This window comes from Diplotaxodon limnothrissa, linkage group LG9 (assembly GCF_057381915.1).
Source record: "Diplotaxodon limnothrissa isolate DT_005_m linkage group LG9, D_limnothrissa_male_GT1.1, whole genome shotgun sequence".
Classification (NCBI taxonomy): domain Eukaryota; kingdom Metazoa; phylum Chordata; class Actinopteri; order Cichliformes; family Cichlidae; genus Diplotaxodon; species Diplotaxodon limnothrissa.
Window position 1 is genome coordinate 24,760,298 of NC_140604.1, and position 17,932 is coordinate 24,778,229.

Sequence of the window (17,932 nt, forward strand, 5' to 3'; positions counted from 1 at the left end):
CTGTTAATAATTCTCAGAGGGTTTGTCTCTCCGAGTGACCCTTTTCACTGTCGCATACCTCGAGTTACCCGATCCCCTGTTAATATACAGAAATATTGATTAAAGCTGCGTTAAATAAATATTTAAGTTACACAGGTTTTAATGTGATTTCGATCCTTTTCTGTTCTGGAAAGAGGTCGACGAGGGTGTGAATCGACAAAGCGGATGAAAGAAAAAAATCATTAAATAAAAAAAGAGATTTTCCTTTCAAGTCTATGAATGGCATCTTCTAAAGTGAGCTGTTGGCTGTCTTTTCTGAGAGAGCAGTGTGGAGTGAAGGGAGCTCGTGAGAAAGGGAAGACTGCGAGACGAGGCGCAGAAACACAGAGACAGGAACATGAAAAACTCGTCTCTTCCTCAGCAGTAGCCAATTAGGGCTGTGAAAAAGTGAAAAGGCCCAGTGTGAAGCAGTGCTCTGCTGGCCGAGCACGCCGCTTTCCTTCTCTTTCCCACTCCTCTGAGCCTGTGGCTTTCTTATCACAGTATCGCTGAACCGATGCCCGTTCCCCTCGTCTATATTCTGATGAATCGAGGCAATTATTGCAGTAGGTTCTGGTCAGTTTCCCTCCAGTGTTAACAGAACATATCGTGTTTGTCACTTCAGTTCAGTCTCTGCGGGCTCCTGAGTAAAGTTTTAGACCAGGGGTCCCCAATCCCAGTCCACGAGGGCCGGTGTCCCTGCAGGTTTTAGATGTCAACACACCTGAATCACATGATTAGTTCATTACCAGGCTTCTGGAGAACTTCAAGACAGTTGAGACGGTAATTTATCCATTTAAATCAGCTGTGATGGATCAAGAACACATCTAAAACCTGCAGGGACACCAGCCCTCGTGGACTGGGATTGGGGACCCCTGTTTTAGAGTGTCAGAGTCTGCCAGTGGAACCAGTGGACCTCCTCCAGAGCTGCGAGACCCAACTTAGCATCCGTGCGTGGCATGACAGAGCTGGGATCCCAGTGCGGACAAAATGAAGACCAACACCAAGTTAAGTGTCAGAAATTCTCTCTCTCTCTTTTTTAAACATCCCATTGGGTAAACAAACTATGAGGCAAAAAAAACAAAAAACTGCTTGCTAGACTGTCTCCAAACAGTTTGAGTAACCAGCTCTGCCTCTTGAGTAAGTGAAAAGCTGGCCGTGTGAGCGAGTACAAATGTCTCGTGACTGAAAAATGTGGAGGGAAAGCAGGAGAAAACGCGCAAGATGAAGCATTAATTTGGGGTGTGCCTGGAAGTCTGCGCATTGTACTCAAACGTTTGGCTCTCGCTGCATCTTTTTGATCTCCCTCTCTCTCTGACCCTCTTCTCTTTTTTCCCCCCTCTCCTCCCTCTTAAACAGCCCATCCGAGCCTGAAACATAAGGCCTCGGCTAAATGTCAAAGTAGAAATTTTCCCTCTCTTTATGCTCCTCTGGCATGTAACTGTGATTTCCTCTAGACACAAAGTCCCAGGCATGGCAAAGCATAACACACAAAAAAGATCCGAAGCACAGAGTAAAGGCTTGGACAGAAGAGCAGAAAAAAACAATACAGAGGTTCAAACATACCGTTTTTCTCTCTCATGCTCCAGCTTGACTCTTAAATCCTGTTGAGAGGAAAAATAACAACAGAGGGGAGTTATGGAAGTGGAAAGTTAAAATGATTCATAGTTGTCTGTGGGATTTGGCCTGCCTAATAAATGAAAACGATAAGCTGGACCAGGAATTGAGGTGACAAAAAGCATTATGATGATACATGTTTTATATCCACGTTGCTGGATTTGCTGCGGATTTTGTTCTACAGCACAAAGACAACATTATCCTTCAACACTGACGATGGCCCGACAAATCTTTGTTTTCTATTCGTAGTCATTGCCAATGGGAGCAGGAATCTGGAGGAGCCTGCATGTCTGCATGAGGTAACGGTGTTACACTAACACTGTCATCACATCGGTGCGGAAGAAAAAACGTAAGGGTTTACCCCAACAACTCGCAGAGGAAAGCAGCACCGTGACGGCCGGAAACCCTCTCTGCTCCTCGCTGTTTGTTTATGTCTCATCATAAACATTGCTGCTTTAAGAGGATTCGCCAATTATCATTCCACAGACACGCAAAGATACACGAGGAAACGACTTCAGAGAGGCACAAGGTGACTGAAGGGAACGATAAGCTGTCCAAAATGTGTTGGTTTAGTTTCTAAACTGCCATAAATGTACATAATACCGGAAACTATTGGAATGGAATACTCCAATACGGAATACTATCTCTATCTCTATATAGATATATAGAGATAGAGAGATAGAGAGATAGATAGATATATAAAAAGCCCACCAAGCATCAAGAAAGGATTTTGTCAATCTGACGGACGGTGTCTGTAAGACGCTTGAAAGACAATGCTGTGCACAAGTCTTGAGCCAAACCTCCTTTCTTTTTGTTCTGCTAGGAAAACGTGATTAGTCCAGCAATTTCATTATTCACATGTCAGCATATATGGAAATATATTATATGAGGCAAAAATAAGAGTTTATACATTTCTAATGGGCTTAAAAATCAATATTTGGTACGACCTCATTTATTCTTCAACACAGCCTGAACTCTCTTAGTCAAGTTTTGATATAATTTCTTGAAGCAGTTTTCAGGAATAGTTCTCCAGGCTTCTTGAAGGACATTTAAAGCTCTTGTTTGGATGTTTGCTGCCTCTCTCAATATCATCCCACAGTGCTTCAATAATGTTGATGTATAGGCTCTGGGGAGGCCAATCCATGACTCTTATTTGTTGTGTGTTTTTTCTATCCAGGTATGCTTTTAACTAAGAACAAAGAAGGGAGGGGCCAGAAGAAATCAGACTAGAAAAATAATAAAAACTGTGAAAAATTAACAGTGAAATTAACCCTTTAAGACCTACCATAGAACCAAGTCCGCCAGAGCTTATATTATATTTTTACCTGCTGTGGAGCCATTTTTGGGAGCATTTCAAGTTGCTATACATCAATACAACCATTATAGCCCAGATTTTAATAATATGTATTCATTAAGTGCATAGTAATTACATAAATTGCAAAAAAGTGCAATAAACTACAAAAAAAATTGAAAATCGTTTTTGCTTTTTTAACATATATTTCTAGTTAGAGAAATTTAAGAGGCTTATCCCTCAAAACTGTAAATACAAAAAAGTTGCACAAAATAGTTTCCCACCACAGGAAATTTATTTTGAGTGTCTTCATAGTTTTATTTTTGAAATACACCAATTTTTATACACTGCAGGAAAAACGAAAATAAATATTATACTGCAAATTTGCAAAAAAGCAGCATATGCATCAAAATAAACTATTTCCAGCAGTGCAATATGAGTCCTAAGCATCCCAAAAACGACACAGAAAGTCATAAAGTCAAAGATAACTTTTAAAAAGACGAGTATAGGCTCTGAGGGCCTGATAGTAAAAAAGACTACATTTCCGGGAAAATGACGTCACTTCCGGTTTCGGGCAGGTAATGGCGGAAATGCAAAAGTTCGCGCTGACGTCTATTCCAACGTAGGAAGTGTTATGAACAGCTGATCGGACCGGCACAGCGTGTTTCTGGAATATTATGTTTTTGTTCCTGCAAGCGCTTTTTATGCAGTTTTTGCAAAGCTTTATGTGGAAGGAAACCGTGACCTAGGACAAGCTGATGGCATAAGATGTAAGTACAACTCCTCCGGTTTCATATGCAAAAAAAATTTTTGCGCTAGCTTACGTGGTTGCAGTGCTACTGGGATTTAAAAATAGTTACGCAAAACAGAGCGTGCCCGCTCCGATCAGCTGTAAAGGGTTAATGGAATTAAAGAGTAAAAACAGAAAGTGACATGAAATAGAAATATTTCAATTAAGTGCACGTATATTAAACATGTACTAACATGTAAATATACTCAACTACATTACTAGTGATCCTGGCCATGCTCTAACCCAACAGTGTTGGGTATTGTAAGATTAGCAGTGCTCAGGCCTCCCCGGGTCCCCCTCTAGGCACTTCCCTGGCTGTTGAGAATCAGATGCTTTCCAGATAACACTGCACAGAGTATCAAAATCTAGAAGCTACTTTTAGCTGCTCACTTATTCACAGGGGTTCACCACAGCAGGCAGCTTTGCATGTTTGATTTGACAGTTTTTATGCTTGATGCCCTTTCTGATGCAACTGCAAAGCGATCTGACGTTACTCTTCTGCCTTCATATGTTCCATCAGTTCTGAGAAGACTATTATAAGGACAGGCTGCACACCATGCAGAGATCATGTTGTTTCTGCAAAAATATCATTTTTTTATGTCTGCCAAACTGCATCATCTTTGACATTTTTCATAGATTCAACTAAAGAAATGTGAACAAATAATGTGTTTGTGTGGCAGGCTTTAAATAACAAAGCGCTTAAAGACACAATTTAAAATTAGTCCTTCGCTAAGATGTCATCCCTCGACTTAGGCATCGTTTTTTTTAATGCTTGAATGACTCATAGGTCAGCGTTTAATATCTGAACAAACAAACAACAAATCTCTGAAAAGTGTCATGCACTGGACTGAAAAGGAGTTGTGTGTTTTTTTTGTTTTTTTTTTAATAAGCAGCTGATATCCAAAGACTGGCTCCTTGGAAGCAAAATATGAAGAAATGAGGAGTGGCTCGAGACTTTTGCACCATGCTGTGGCGGTGAATATGCTGCTTTTTTGTTTCATCATCTCCAAAACTAGATCACAACCTTCAAACTCCAGTGAATAAAATAAAAAAAGGAAGCAGGGCTGAGGTATTGAGTAAAAACAGAGTGACAGATAAGGTTAAAGTAGTGTAACTAAGCAGGATGTGTGGCAGCTTTAAACCAAAGAAATACTGCAGCATTATACATCCTCTCAGCTCTTTAACTAAAATATGGCTAAGCAAACTGATTCCCATACTACACAGGCAACAGAGCAATCAAAATAAAAACAAAAAAATTGATATTTAGACACATTTTACAGCCAATTTTAAAAGTTCTTATAGATTCAAATCAGCACTTCAACAATTTTGAATGTATAAAAGGAGAAACAGCACATGTGGATGCGACGAGTACCTGTTTGTAGAGTAAGGTTCGGTTCTTGGGCTTGTGGCTGTTGTGCTGGGTGTAACAACGGCCCAAGGCTGCTAAGTCCTTCATGATGGAGTTAAGTGCCTCCTCGTCGTCTAAGGAAGAAAGAAGAAATGTGTCAGCTACACTCTGCGCTTAAATGTAGGAAGTACAGCAGAAATACCTTATCTGTTTCAAATGACCTCACTTTATTGGTGACTTTACTGGCCACACACGAGTGCTCTTTGACATTTAGCATGACCTTAGTTTTTAGTTTGTACCGGCTCAGAAGAGCCAGTGAGGCAACATCTGGCATGCCTCTTCCTGTTTTCATGTGTGAGTTTCCATTAATGGAGAAGAATCTAGTTTATGTTCGGTACATACCTAATAAGGGTAGAATTATCTCTCTATAAAACAAACAAACAAACAAAAATATTGCCTAATATTTCTCTGAGATATGTGTGACTCAAGTCTTTCGCTTTGATGATATGGGTAAACATAACAATGCAGGCCATTCTTTAATGCTATACTTAAGCATAGAAAAGCCACAAAAGATAAAGTTGTTTTAATAATGGAACACGTGTATGGGCTTCATGCACGCCTGTCAAAAAGGGCGACGTGGTCACCTGCAGCTTGTTTATTAAGCAGTCTAATACATATATATCAGTGGAGATATTTCAGGAGCATAATTCAGATAAAGGCTGCCTTTCTTCAGTTACAAATGTTATAAAAAAGCGACTGCGTGGTAAAAGAGAAAGTCGAAAACGTTTCAATATGAAATATTTTGGGACTAAAGTGCCACATCCGTTTGTGTCATTAAAATAACCTTTAAGGTATTAAAGCCAACAATTCTCAGTTTTCTACTCCTCACTTCACCTTTTTTGATGTGCTCACAAAAAAGGGCATCCGGTCATCTTTTACCATTAAAAGCCTTTAATGGAATCCGAGTTGGGTGATTACAGTATAAGAAAGAGGTCGCTGACCTCAGCTTCTTCCTGTCTCTCAGATATATCCAAGGTCTAGTCATGATAATAATTTTTAAAAAATGCACACGCAGGCACACACACACACCTGTGCTGGGTGTGTGCAGTGCAATACAAACAGCACCTGCAGGAAAAACCGCATTCTTTAATAGAATAGATGTCTATATGTGTGTGTAAAAGACCACAGGGAATGAAAGCTAGAGTCATAGTAACACACGGAGCAGATGGGGTCTGGGATGGCATTTGATCTTGCTCCTACTGTACGGCTCTTGTGGCCAGCTGTTCTCAGACAGTAGGCCAGTACACCAGGTTCACTCAGAGGTCAGGATGCACTCATGCATAAACATCAGTTTACACGTCACTGTCAGACTACCTTTCGTTTTTCCTCTCATACCGAGCGCTCTGTAACTCTTATTCAAATTGGTATACCTTACTGTACGGTAAATTTTCTCATGGTTCATATTACATGAGTACAAAGCAACAGCCATTAATACTAATGGCACCTTTAATGACATGCTATCTTTCCCAACATATACGGGCCTATTTATTTCTCCTATGGCTTGTAGTGTCAGTTATGAAGCGTGACAGACCAACTCTACTGACTAATGCTGGTTTTGTGGTGCTGCAGTTGTATCTATTTGCATAGGTAGTTGCTCACAGAGACTAACCAATAAAACCTACACAAACCCCAATGGCACGAAGCTCGCCTACTGACTCCTGGACAAGTGGGAGAGAACAGGGAAGATGTATCGACCAACCAGCCCTTTAAAATGAAACAAGGTAACAGTAGTGGGATATTATTAAAATGCAAACCAAGTAGACAAGATATTCAATCACAAACTGGGCTCATTGACGCTAAACACGCAGCTAGCTAATTTTAGCTAATGTTAGCCAGGAAAAGCTAATGGTGAAAACAGATGACACAGTCTGTATCAACCAAATATCAGAGTTAAGAATGTATTAAAAGTGTGTTTTATCTCATTTTTTTTTTTATTTTCTCTCAATTTGACTATTTTCTTCCATCTCTTTACCCTAGCTCATAGGTGTCAAACTCTGGCCCGCGGGCCAAATGTAATTAGGCTGCGGGCCAAATTTGGCCCGCGGGCCATACCATACCAAATTACTATCAGAGCTGGCCTACTGGTATTATACAGCTAATATATATATTGTTTAGTATTAAGCTTTGCTTGTTCCATATTCAGTTTTTTAGCAAAATGTGTTTGAGTCCATAAGAAAAGATTCATTCTTATATCTGGAGGAATAAATATATTTCAATAAATATTAAAGTTAGTCCGCGAATTTGTTCCAGTTTTGAATTTTGGCCCACTGTGTATTTGAGTTTGACACCCCTGCCCTAGCTGGTCTGAAAAGATGGCTGCCGCTCCCGGAGCCTGGTTCTGCTAGAGGTTTCTTCCCGCTAAAAGAGAGGGTTTTTTTTATTCCCACTGTTGCTTGCTCACAGGACGTCAAGGGTCTTTACCTTATAATCTAAAGCGCCTTAAGACAGCTGTTGTTGTGATTAGGCGCTATGTAAACAAAACTGACCTGAATTTAAAGTATTCTTCATTTCAACCAGAGCTCATTTGCTCCAGCAGCTCTCTCATTATCCACTTATGTTTACCCCTAGTCCATCATCTGCCACTTAGTTGCATTAAGTTTCAGCGGACACTTCCAAATTAGCCACATGAGCGAAGTGTGAATGACATGTTTCTCTTCTTTGCTGTGTGGTCCAGTCCCTCCACTTAAAAAGAAACTAACTAATGTCAACTGATAAGAAAAATTCCACCTACAAAAAAAACTGCGCCCACAGAGCAAACAACAACAACAGTATAAGAAGTACTCTTGCATGGTCCAGACTGCACATTGGATCGCGTAGTGTCTGAAAGCACTAAAATGACTGCAAAGTCAGTATATCCAACAGGAAATCAGGCAAAAATATATATTCCTTTATGTTCTAACAACTTTATGAATACCTGTGTGGGTGAATTTATTTATTTATTTATTTTTTGAGAAAAGGACAGTAACTATGAGGCAGCTGAGTCATTTCTGGTAGTTTTCTCCCTTAAGGAGATTCTAGAGATAAGACAGATGAAATAACACCTATTTATGTAAATAACCTTGTAAAACAACACAATGTGTCCTGCCACCATCACACAAACGCACACAAAGTGCTGTAAACTGCCCTGAGAAGACGATAGGAGACCCGGGTACTTATGACGTATGCTGTCAGCAGCGGTGGCTGACTAACCGTTCGACCAGGCATGTCCTCTCGGAACAGGAAGGAACTGAATCACTGTCTTAAGTTCTGAACGCGGAGCTGTGCTAACCATGTTGTTCCACATCAGGATATTCATGTATTTTTTGACTGACTCACAAGGGAAAAAACTCTGAATATGACAAAAAAATAAATTAAGCATGCAAAAATATTTATTTTTCCTTCTGTAGTGACAGGATTTTACATGAGAGCAAGGCTGCAGCTCGTGATAATGTTTTCCATTATCAATTAATTTGCTGAATAAGCTAATTTTTGCACAAAATCCCTCAAATCCAACAATATTCTGTTAAAATAGAGAAAATGAGTCACAATACATAAATAAATATGTAAACTGTTAAATATCCAAATACTAATCTCACAATCTAACTCTTGCAAATATTACCTCTGTCATTGTTTCTCATTTGCACTGCTTCTCTCTTGTGAAATCTGCTGTTTGAGTCCAGCCTCTACAGGCTTACAGCTCCAGACTACCCTGTGCACTTGCAGTCAAGGATACAAAACAAACAGAGGCCAGCATGTGTATGTGTATGTGTATGTGTGTGTGTGTGTGTGCGCATATGTGTGTGTGTTTGTGCTCTCTGTAGCCTATGGATAATAGCGGAGAAACGAGTGTGAGAGGGTTCATTGGAACAGGGGTGGGGGCAGTGAGAGCATGTGAGAAATGTGTGGTGGTGCACAGAGCTGGCTCTGATGGCTGCCTATAAGTGAAGTTATTACATCACTCCCAACTGATCCACGGCCACTGCCAGGCTGAGGCCAGCCAAGGCTAACCACCAGCACAGTGGAAAGCAACTGCCACATACACCAAACACACATCACCGCCAGAAGTAGCCTCAGTGACTGCTTCAGGAACCCCATGGCAACGTGTGACCCAGAATAGTTGCAAATGTTTTGAGAAGAGGAGGGGAGGGTTGATAAATTGGGCTACCTTCAGCTCCCCCCCATCTGCTCTCATTGTGTGTTGCGCAAAATGTGACACGCATAAGAAAAAGGGGGAATTCCAGGAAGCCGGGCAGAGCGAGCAACATTACACAATGTCGACCGGTTGCTGCCCATTGCATCATCGCCCAGCATCTTTCGTCTCGTCACGGGCTAACTCTGGGAACTGCGAAAGTGGCAGTGGACGAAATAAAGCAAGAACTTTGCTTCAGGATGGGTGACAATAAAAAGGAGACGTCTTCTCGTAACTGCTGCTCGAGCTGAGTGTTTTATGAAAGCAGAGCAGAAGCTGGGAGATGAAGGTAGAGCGAGACAACTCCCCCAAACCCTAAAGTTGCTTACAAAATAGAACAAGCTACGAGAGGATACGACTTCTGCAAGCCAAAAGTATTTAAGGACCAGCGAGGCAGAGCGTCTGTGTGCGTGTGTGTGAGAGTGAGAGATGCAGGCTGCCTGAATGAAGACATTGAGGGGATTTCCTGGTGCCGAGAGACGCATCATGCCAAAGGCGTCCGGCAGGATTAGCGGCTGGAGCCAAACGTGTCCTCACTCTGCAGCACTACGGTTCGAGCTCTGACGCACAACAAGCACACAAGCACATGCACACACACACAAGTCAGCCATAACAAGCAAGGCGGGCTTCCCAGCTCTCACCTCGCTGTTTATCGAAACCGTGGCAGATATAATTGGACACCTAATGGATGTAATGTTTAAACCTCAGAAGTTAATCTTTCACCAAGAATAATGACCCTGATGTAATGTAGGTGGGTGTGCAACAGTGGTTGTGCAATTAATGTTTGTACAAGGTCTGTGCTAAAGGCTTTTCACTGGACAATGTTTGCAAATATGCCCATTCAGTATCTGCAGGCCGTGGCATTCCTCTCTCAGCCTGCGTCAGCTTGGCTTAGCCGTGTCACCACTACTGTTACAGATCTGGAAAGATCTGTTAAGCAATTATTTGAGGAGAGCTATTAATAGCAGTCTAATGTGTGTTGAATATGGGGAGTAGTTTTTAGCATTATGTACATTTTGCAAAATTCAGAATTTCAGAGTTCTTTTTTTTTCAAAGCTCACAATCAGCTAGGAAATTTGCTGCAGCTCTATTTACTGAACTCTCGACAGAGCTGAAAGACTTCATACGAAGCCACGCTAAAATAAGAGACGCACACCGTCTAAAAGAGCAGGAAAAAATCTACAGGAGAATTCCATAACGCCAGAGGGTAGAGGTTGCATCGCACAATTCCTGCTCCCGTTTCCAAAACTTAAATCATCTTTATAACACCTGGATCAGGAAACGCTTCCAGCCATTCGCGTTGTTGCACTGATGCATGGACACGCCAAGCCCAATGCCAAGAACAACCACATGCAGCAACATTTATGTCAGGTGGAAAACCTTACGTAACACACTGACGTGACTGTGGGGCTGATTTCTTCTTTTGTCCAGAAAGCATTACATACATTTACAGAACAGGCCTAGTATGTCATACAATTCCTGTAGCTCCATCAAGGCTGGGTGTTTACCTTGTGAGTTTCTGTGCTGTCCAGATCCATTTTGGAGACCGTCATCTGTGGAAAAAAAAACATCATCATTTTGGATCACAGTGAAAGCAGGTCCAAAATAAAACAATTGACAGCATATGCTGGCTGCTGATACTTTGAGTTCAGAGAATCTACTGTTGAGAAACAACAACATGCAGTGCTGTGAAAAGCATTCATCCCCATCCACATTTTTTGCATATTTGTCACACTTATGTGTAAATGCAAATTAAAAAAAAATAAATTTTTAAATGATGATTTCATTTTTTGGGGGAAAAAAACCCTATAACCCCAAAAGAACCCGTGTGACAAAAGTGAAGTAAGCTAAAAGATCTTGAGCTAAAGAACCAGCTGAGTAACAACGTCATGGACATCTGTCAGTCTGTTAAGTGTTACAAAGCCATTTCTAAGGCTTTGGGATTCCAGTGAACCACGGTGAGAGCCATTATCCACAAATGAAGAAAACTTGGCACAGTGGTGAGTGGCCAACCTACCAAATTACTCCCCAGAGCAGATCAATGACTCATCCAGGTTGTCATAAAACAATTCAGAACAACATCTAAGGAACTGAAAGCCTCGCATCAGTTAAGGTCAAAGTTCAGGATTCAACAACAAGAAAGACAATGGGCAAAAATGGCCTCCATGGGAGAGTTCAAAGGAAAAAAACACTGCTGACCAAAGAACATCAAGCCAACAGTCAAACATAATGATGGTAGTGCGATGGTCTGTGGCTGCTTTGCTGCGTCAGGACCTGGACGACTTGTCGTAATTGATGGAACCATGAATTCGTCTCTCTACCAGAAAATCCTGAACGAGACTGTCGGGCGATCAGTTTGTGTTCTAAAGCTCAAGTTGGGTTATGCAGAAGGACAATGATCCAAAAAACACCAGCAAGTCCACCTCTGAATGACGCAAAAAAAAACAATAAAAAAAAAAAACAATAAAAAACCAGCATAAAGGTTTTGGAGTGGCCTAGTCAAAGTCCAGACTCAAATTTGATTGCAATGCTTTTGCTGAACCTTAATTTCTCCCCCATAATGATAGCATTTGAAAACCTCCTGTAATGTGTTTTGAGACCTCAATGTGTGTCAAAAAGGATGTGGTGTGACAACCACCAGATCAGGGTTTTTTTCCAAGGGTAGCCCTAGTAAGCTGCATAGGCAGAGATCACCCTCACTAACTTCTAATGCACATCCAAGCATTTTGTTCTGGAAGCAGGAACCCAAGAATAGTGGGCCAAAGTTCCTCCTCTATGATGTAAAACACTTCATTCCAGTTATCGCAAACACTTGATTGCAGTTCTTGCTGCCAAGGGTGGCACAAACACTCCTCAGGTTGTGGGGACAATTACTTTTTCCACACAGGGTCAGATAGGTTTGGATGACTTATTTCCCTTAGTAAATAAAATGGTCATTTCATTTCTTCATTAACTGCATGTTGTATTTATTCATGTCTAATATTATTTACATGAAATTTACTTTGTCTGAAACATGCGATTGTGACAAATATGCAAAATAACTAAAAAAAATCAGGAAGGGTGCGGATACTTTTTTACAGCACTGCGTCCACAGCTAGCAAATTTTTTTTTTTGCATAATTTAGGCATGCATGAGTGCATTCAGAGACATTCTTATACAGTTTATTTTGCAGGAGATAAATAAACACAGTACACTGGAAACATGCACACTGTTGTTAAAGGTTTTAAGGCGTTATTTTTCTCTTCTACAACCTTCAAGTTGCCAAAATCAAGACTTCATATCTGAGGAAAGGTTTAAAAATGAGGAACAACAGAAAAAAAAAAACAATGCAAAATCTGAAAATAACTGTCTTTTCTTTCCCTCTTTTTTTTTTTTTTTTTTTAACACTGTGCTTTTACATGTGTTGTTTTTCTCTGCACTGTTCCTGCCAGAGGAAGAGCGAGAGGTGTGTATATTCCCAGTAAGCAAGCATGTTTCTGTACGTACACAGTGCAGCCTAAAGCAACTCGCTTTCAAACGCTACTCACCCATGTTTACTGTCATCATCAGGAAGTGGCCCTGTTGAACTAGAGCACGGAGCTCAACTTCTCTCTGCTGCTGAAGACTTCACCCTGAGAGTGAGGCAAAAAAAACAACAAGGTTTCAACATCCAAGAACTGTGCCATTTTCTTTCAGCGAGGCGAGCATTATTTCTGAGAGTGCACAAAAACAAAGACAAAACAGGACGCAGGTGGTAGTATCAACACAGCGCGTTATTTTTCCACAACGGTGTGACTGCTTGTGTTTTTTATTTGTTCTTTTTTTTTTATTTTTTTTATTTAAACTAGTCTCCTGAGATTGACATATCCTCTACTCTGAAAAATAGCATGAAAGCCATTAGTCATAGTCCCGTGAATGCCCCCGGTGTGTGTTTACTGCCACCACAAAAACCGCAAGACGGCATCAGTGAAGGCGGGCGTGGGGGTTTGCCCGAACACCTGCCGCAAGTAAAGACCATGAGAATTTCCAAAACAAAGTAGCGGAGAATCTGTACTCGCATCCGTATTTTGTGTTGCAGTCAGCACAGTGAGTGAAAATGCATGCTTATGGTAGATCTCAAGCCAAATACATCCATCTCACAGTATTCGTGCATCACCACTTCATGCTTACGGCCACTGAAGCGTTCCCCTTAAACAGGCCAACGTGCACATATTTCTCACGCAAAGACTGCAGGAAGCATTTGTTTGTTCTTTGAATGCAGTCTATGCAACAACAACAAAAAAAAAGAGGAACAAGAACTAGTGCCTCAGCTGCTCCAAACGGTGTTGTGGTATTTGAATATTTGCAGTGGTTGGGACTTCAGTGTGTTCCCCATTACAGCATCAATCACAGAGCCATAGAAGGTATTGTGCACACTTCAGAAATCCAAAAAAGGTCAAGACCTTTTTAAACCTATGTTTACATCCATTTAAAGACAGCTTGAAGCAGCTTGAAGAAAAGCAATTGAGCTCAAACGTAACGCGATATTATTTTTAGTAAATGCTAAAATACACTTCTAGCTATGAGTGATTGCTAGCTACATGGGAAATTCAATCTTAATTGAAGCTCAGATTGCTAATGTTAGCCACATATTACCTAGCAGCTCTGGGTATTTAGATGAAGCAAAACTACATTTTAGTTACACAAGTTCTTCTTGCAGTAGAGGGTTAAAAGGTTCTTTTGGCTGAGCAATCAGAGGCCTAGCTGCTAATGGCTGCTCGTTGCTACACACAGACAACACAAAAATCACAGCTACTGTTGTCAGTGGCTACAGTCTGACACTAGCAGAGTCACCGGTGACACACTTGATGTCAGTTTTGGCTAAAATCCCTGAGTAATGCTGCTCTAATTCCTTGCCGTAAACTCCGCAATCGCATGGTTAACTGGACGGTCCAGCTCAAAGTCAGAACACCACAGTGAAGAGAAGAGCTAATACGGAAAACAAAATAGCAAACGCAAGCCACAAAAGGAAATTAAAACACAAAAGAAATCCAGTTTGTGTGTTTTCACCTACGCCAAAGTCTGTGTTACCCCACTGAGCCCAGATAAATGCTCCGGCGTGCCTGCAGAGACACAAACACTTTCTCTTTGTGTCAGCCAGAAAACTTTTCATAAAAGCAATAAAAAGCGGCCACTGGAGCAATTTACAGCCTGAGGGGTAGAGTCACAGAGTGCCAACAGAGTTTGAACAAGGGAACAGACAGGGTACTGCTGTCAGTGCACTGGCATCACACGAGCTAAAAAGCTGGAAAGCTGAAACTTAAAGGAAATGTGGAAGAGCAAGGGTGCTCTAAATGTGTCGTGATACCAGCGTTAAATTTGGCTGAATTCACCGGATAATACGATTGCAAAGAACTAATATATTCAGTGTAGAGCTGGGCGATAGAACGATAACGATATGTATCGCGATATAACTTTTACTCGATAGAGAAATTAAGCTATCGCGATAGACCTCGCCGCTCTTGTCCTCTTAAAAAAAAAAAAAAAAAAAAAAAAGGTCAGCCAATCCAAATTAAGTAGCACAGAGCCGAACCAATCACAGCCGCAGCGTCACGTCGCGTGACTTGTTACTTACAGCACAAGTGCCAAGCCGCACGTGTGTTTGTTTGGGAAGCAGCCAGCGGGTAATGGAGCCAGCGCGTAATGGAGGAAATGAGTGTGCCGACTAGAAAAGTCAACCGAGCGTGACCGAAGAGAAAACAGATGATGGTTCCAATGCCGGAGAGATTGTCGAACGGAAGAGCCATAGAAGTTCCGTAGTGTGACGGTATTTCGGCTATTTCAAGTCTGACAAAAAACAGAGTAGCATGCACTGTAAATTGTGCCGAAAGCAAGTCTGGAAATACAATAAACTGGTGCATGCGTCACACTGTGCGCCACGTTATTGTTTCAGTGAAATGAATTTCTACAATACTGTTACTGTTAATTCTACTCTCTGCAGTGTTTACTGTCCCTCCACACATACGACTCGGTTCTGCTTCTATGCCCCAGCTTTGTTTACTTTTTCCCACCGAGGCTTCTAGACTTCTGATTGGCCAACATTTCTGCACGGTTAGGAATCTAGCGCCACCTGCTGCTTTGGCATGTTCATAGCAGCGTTTTCCTTCATTTCTGCCTTTATGTGTGGACGGGATTATTTTTTAAAACGGAAACGGAAAATCTCCGTTTTCAAAAATACCCGTGTACGTGTGGACGTAGCCTCAGTCTCTGACTGGAAGCGCTAATTCGTCATTCGGCTTTTGTCAGACTAAAGTAACTGTTAAAACTGTTTGAAAAGCTCAGCTATACAACAAGGAGAGATTGAGAATTTCCTTTTAGTTCTCAGTTTATTTGATATTGACAAAAGTTAGTCAGTTTTGTCTGTTCTTCTGTAAAACAAACTAAGATTTATTTTTAGAATTAATATTTTGTTTCTAAGTGGAATTGACAATTTAGTAGTTTGTTTCATTTGTTCTATTTTGAAACTTAAACGCTTTAGCGGCTGCCTTTTGTGTAGTTTGCAATATTTGCCTTTATTTATCTGAAAAAGTCTCATGTTCCTTAAGTACATCTACCCTGTTGAACTTATTATGGGAAATAAATATTTAAATAAAAACAAGCTGCTGATTATTTCACATTTTACTTGTGAGCAACGGCACATTTAAATCTTACAAATATAGTTATTTGGCTTATATCGTGATAGATATCGTTATCGCCTGAAATGAAAAAAACATATCGTGATATGAAAAAATCTCATATCGCCCAGCTCTAATTCAGTGTGTTCGGTACATCTGGTGTAAAGACCAGGACGTTATTAGGAAAGGGAATACGAGCAAAGCTCCGCCTGTACGGTTCCGTTGACCACACATGAAAGAGACGATGAGCCACGAGACAGGTGGTCTCCTAACACCACGTCGCCCAGTCTGTTGATGCCACACACAAATGCACGCACGCACACAGGAACAGAACAGCCTCTGTTTTATGCCAGCAAGTCACCAGATGGGCCATCTGCTTCCCTCCTCTGCCCAGCATGATGCCAGGCTAGTGGTACCCACTGATCGCAAGCCCAGTTCTCCACACACTTCTTGGCAGGCGGGTAATGTGACAGCCCCGCTTGTTGAAGATCAAATGCTAATCGCCGCTCGCTCTTGTTGCTCAGCAGCCACGTGTCTTACGAGAGGGGACTGTCAAGTCTGTGCGCTAGATGGTCTATGAGGAAAAGCATGCATTGAGCCTGCAAATGCTCCAGAAGTGTCTGAAACACTGTGACGCACTCCACCGTCAAGATATGGAGGGAAAAGTCAGCAGTCAGGCAGGCTAATGTTTCACTGTTAGATACCTCTCCTTTGTCACTACATAAGAGAACGGCGCTTTATAGAGAAATAACAAAGGAGAGCTAAACTCTTCAACCGCACGCCTGTACACTAACCTTCTACAGGTCTATACATCACTCTCCAACTAAGTAACTAAGTGGGCCACATCTCTGAGGGAAACACCCTCCTAATTTAGACTAGAGAAAGTGGGAGGTCTGTCCTCCAGCTGCCTGATAGCCAAAGCAGCATGATCTCATATGTGACATCACTCTTGACATGGAGTCCCAGAGAAATCACCATTTCAGAGGTCAACCTCTAGATATTTTTTTTTCTTATTTGACGGGGTTGGGTGCTGGGTTTCCCCTCTCCAACAATCACAGAACAAGAAATTGATCCACAGACATCAGAAGAGGAAGTGATCAGTGATGAGATAAAGGAATGTTGTGGCAGTATACCTGTGGAAGATATGCAAAGCACCAGGCTATTCTGGTCCCTTTTATTCTTCCTGTAATATTTCTCATCATACGGTCATCTCAGTTCAGATTGAAGAATGGAAACAGGGAGAAAGAGACATCCAACGATAACACACACCGTTAAACCCAAATACCTCCACAGTTTCCGTTTTTTTTCCTTCAGTTCCAACAACGCTTGATATGAAACACGTGAAACCGCCTATGTTGTGCAAGTAATCAAAGTGACACCAGCTAATCCAGGCAAGATGTTACAGGCAGTGATGAATTACACATTCAAGTTTCAGGAGTCTGCTAAATGATTTCCAAATCATGTGGGAGTTATTGGAAGCCAACAGATCTGCAACAGTGGACAAAATACATCCAAGGTCCTGTTACAGTGTAGCAACAGTACTACCTGTTATAACAAAAGCAAAGGTCGTAATGGAGGTCGCTGTATCCAAAATAAGGTTAAAACAAACATCTTTTACTGTTAATGAAACCGCACAATGCATCGCAAGCCTGACATCATAATACCCGGTGGACTGTCTGAATTGCAACTCCCGCAGGAAGTGCAGGGTGATTAAGCGAGACGTGGCTATTTAGGTGACTTACGCTTTTTAAAAAAGGTCAGCAGCAGGGGTGTCCTGTCTGCTAAACGCTTGCCAAGATTGTGTTGTGGCCACCCCGCATGAGTCAGAGGGTTATGCTTGCCGATTCTGGGAAGTAAGACAATACCTTATGTCCTATTGCTCAATAAGCCCACTGAGGGATTTCTATGCAGGGACACAGTTGAGGACCTCTGGGTGGTGGAAGACACGTGTGGGTGGGAGAATGTCATTCTGTGTGGGGCCTAAGCGCTTTATCATAACCTTGGTTCC

The 17,932-nt window shown here is 41.6% G+C and overlaps 1 protein-coding gene across 1 annotated transcript in view; it reads right to left on the bottom strand.

Annotated features, from left to right (window-relative positions):
- The window catches only part of map3k22 (mitogen-activated protein kinase kinase kinase 22), a 43,965-nt gene that overhangs the window by 17,318 nt on the left and 8,715 nt on the right, over positions 1-17,932 (bottom strand). The window contains exons 2-5 of the mRNA XM_085362903.1: positions 12,820-12,903; positions 10,801-10,845; positions 5,089-5,198; positions 1,585-1,622 (exon numbers count right to left, since the gene is read on the bottom strand). Of these exons, the coding sequence (XP_085219029.1) occupies positions 1,585-1,622; positions 5,089-5,198; positions 10,801-10,845; positions 12,820-12,838 (212 nt within the window). The 5' untranslated portion in view covers positions 12,839-12,903. The remainder of the gene's footprint in view (positions 1-1,584; positions 1,623-5,088; positions 5,199-10,800; positions 10,846-12,819; positions 12,904-17,932) is intronic.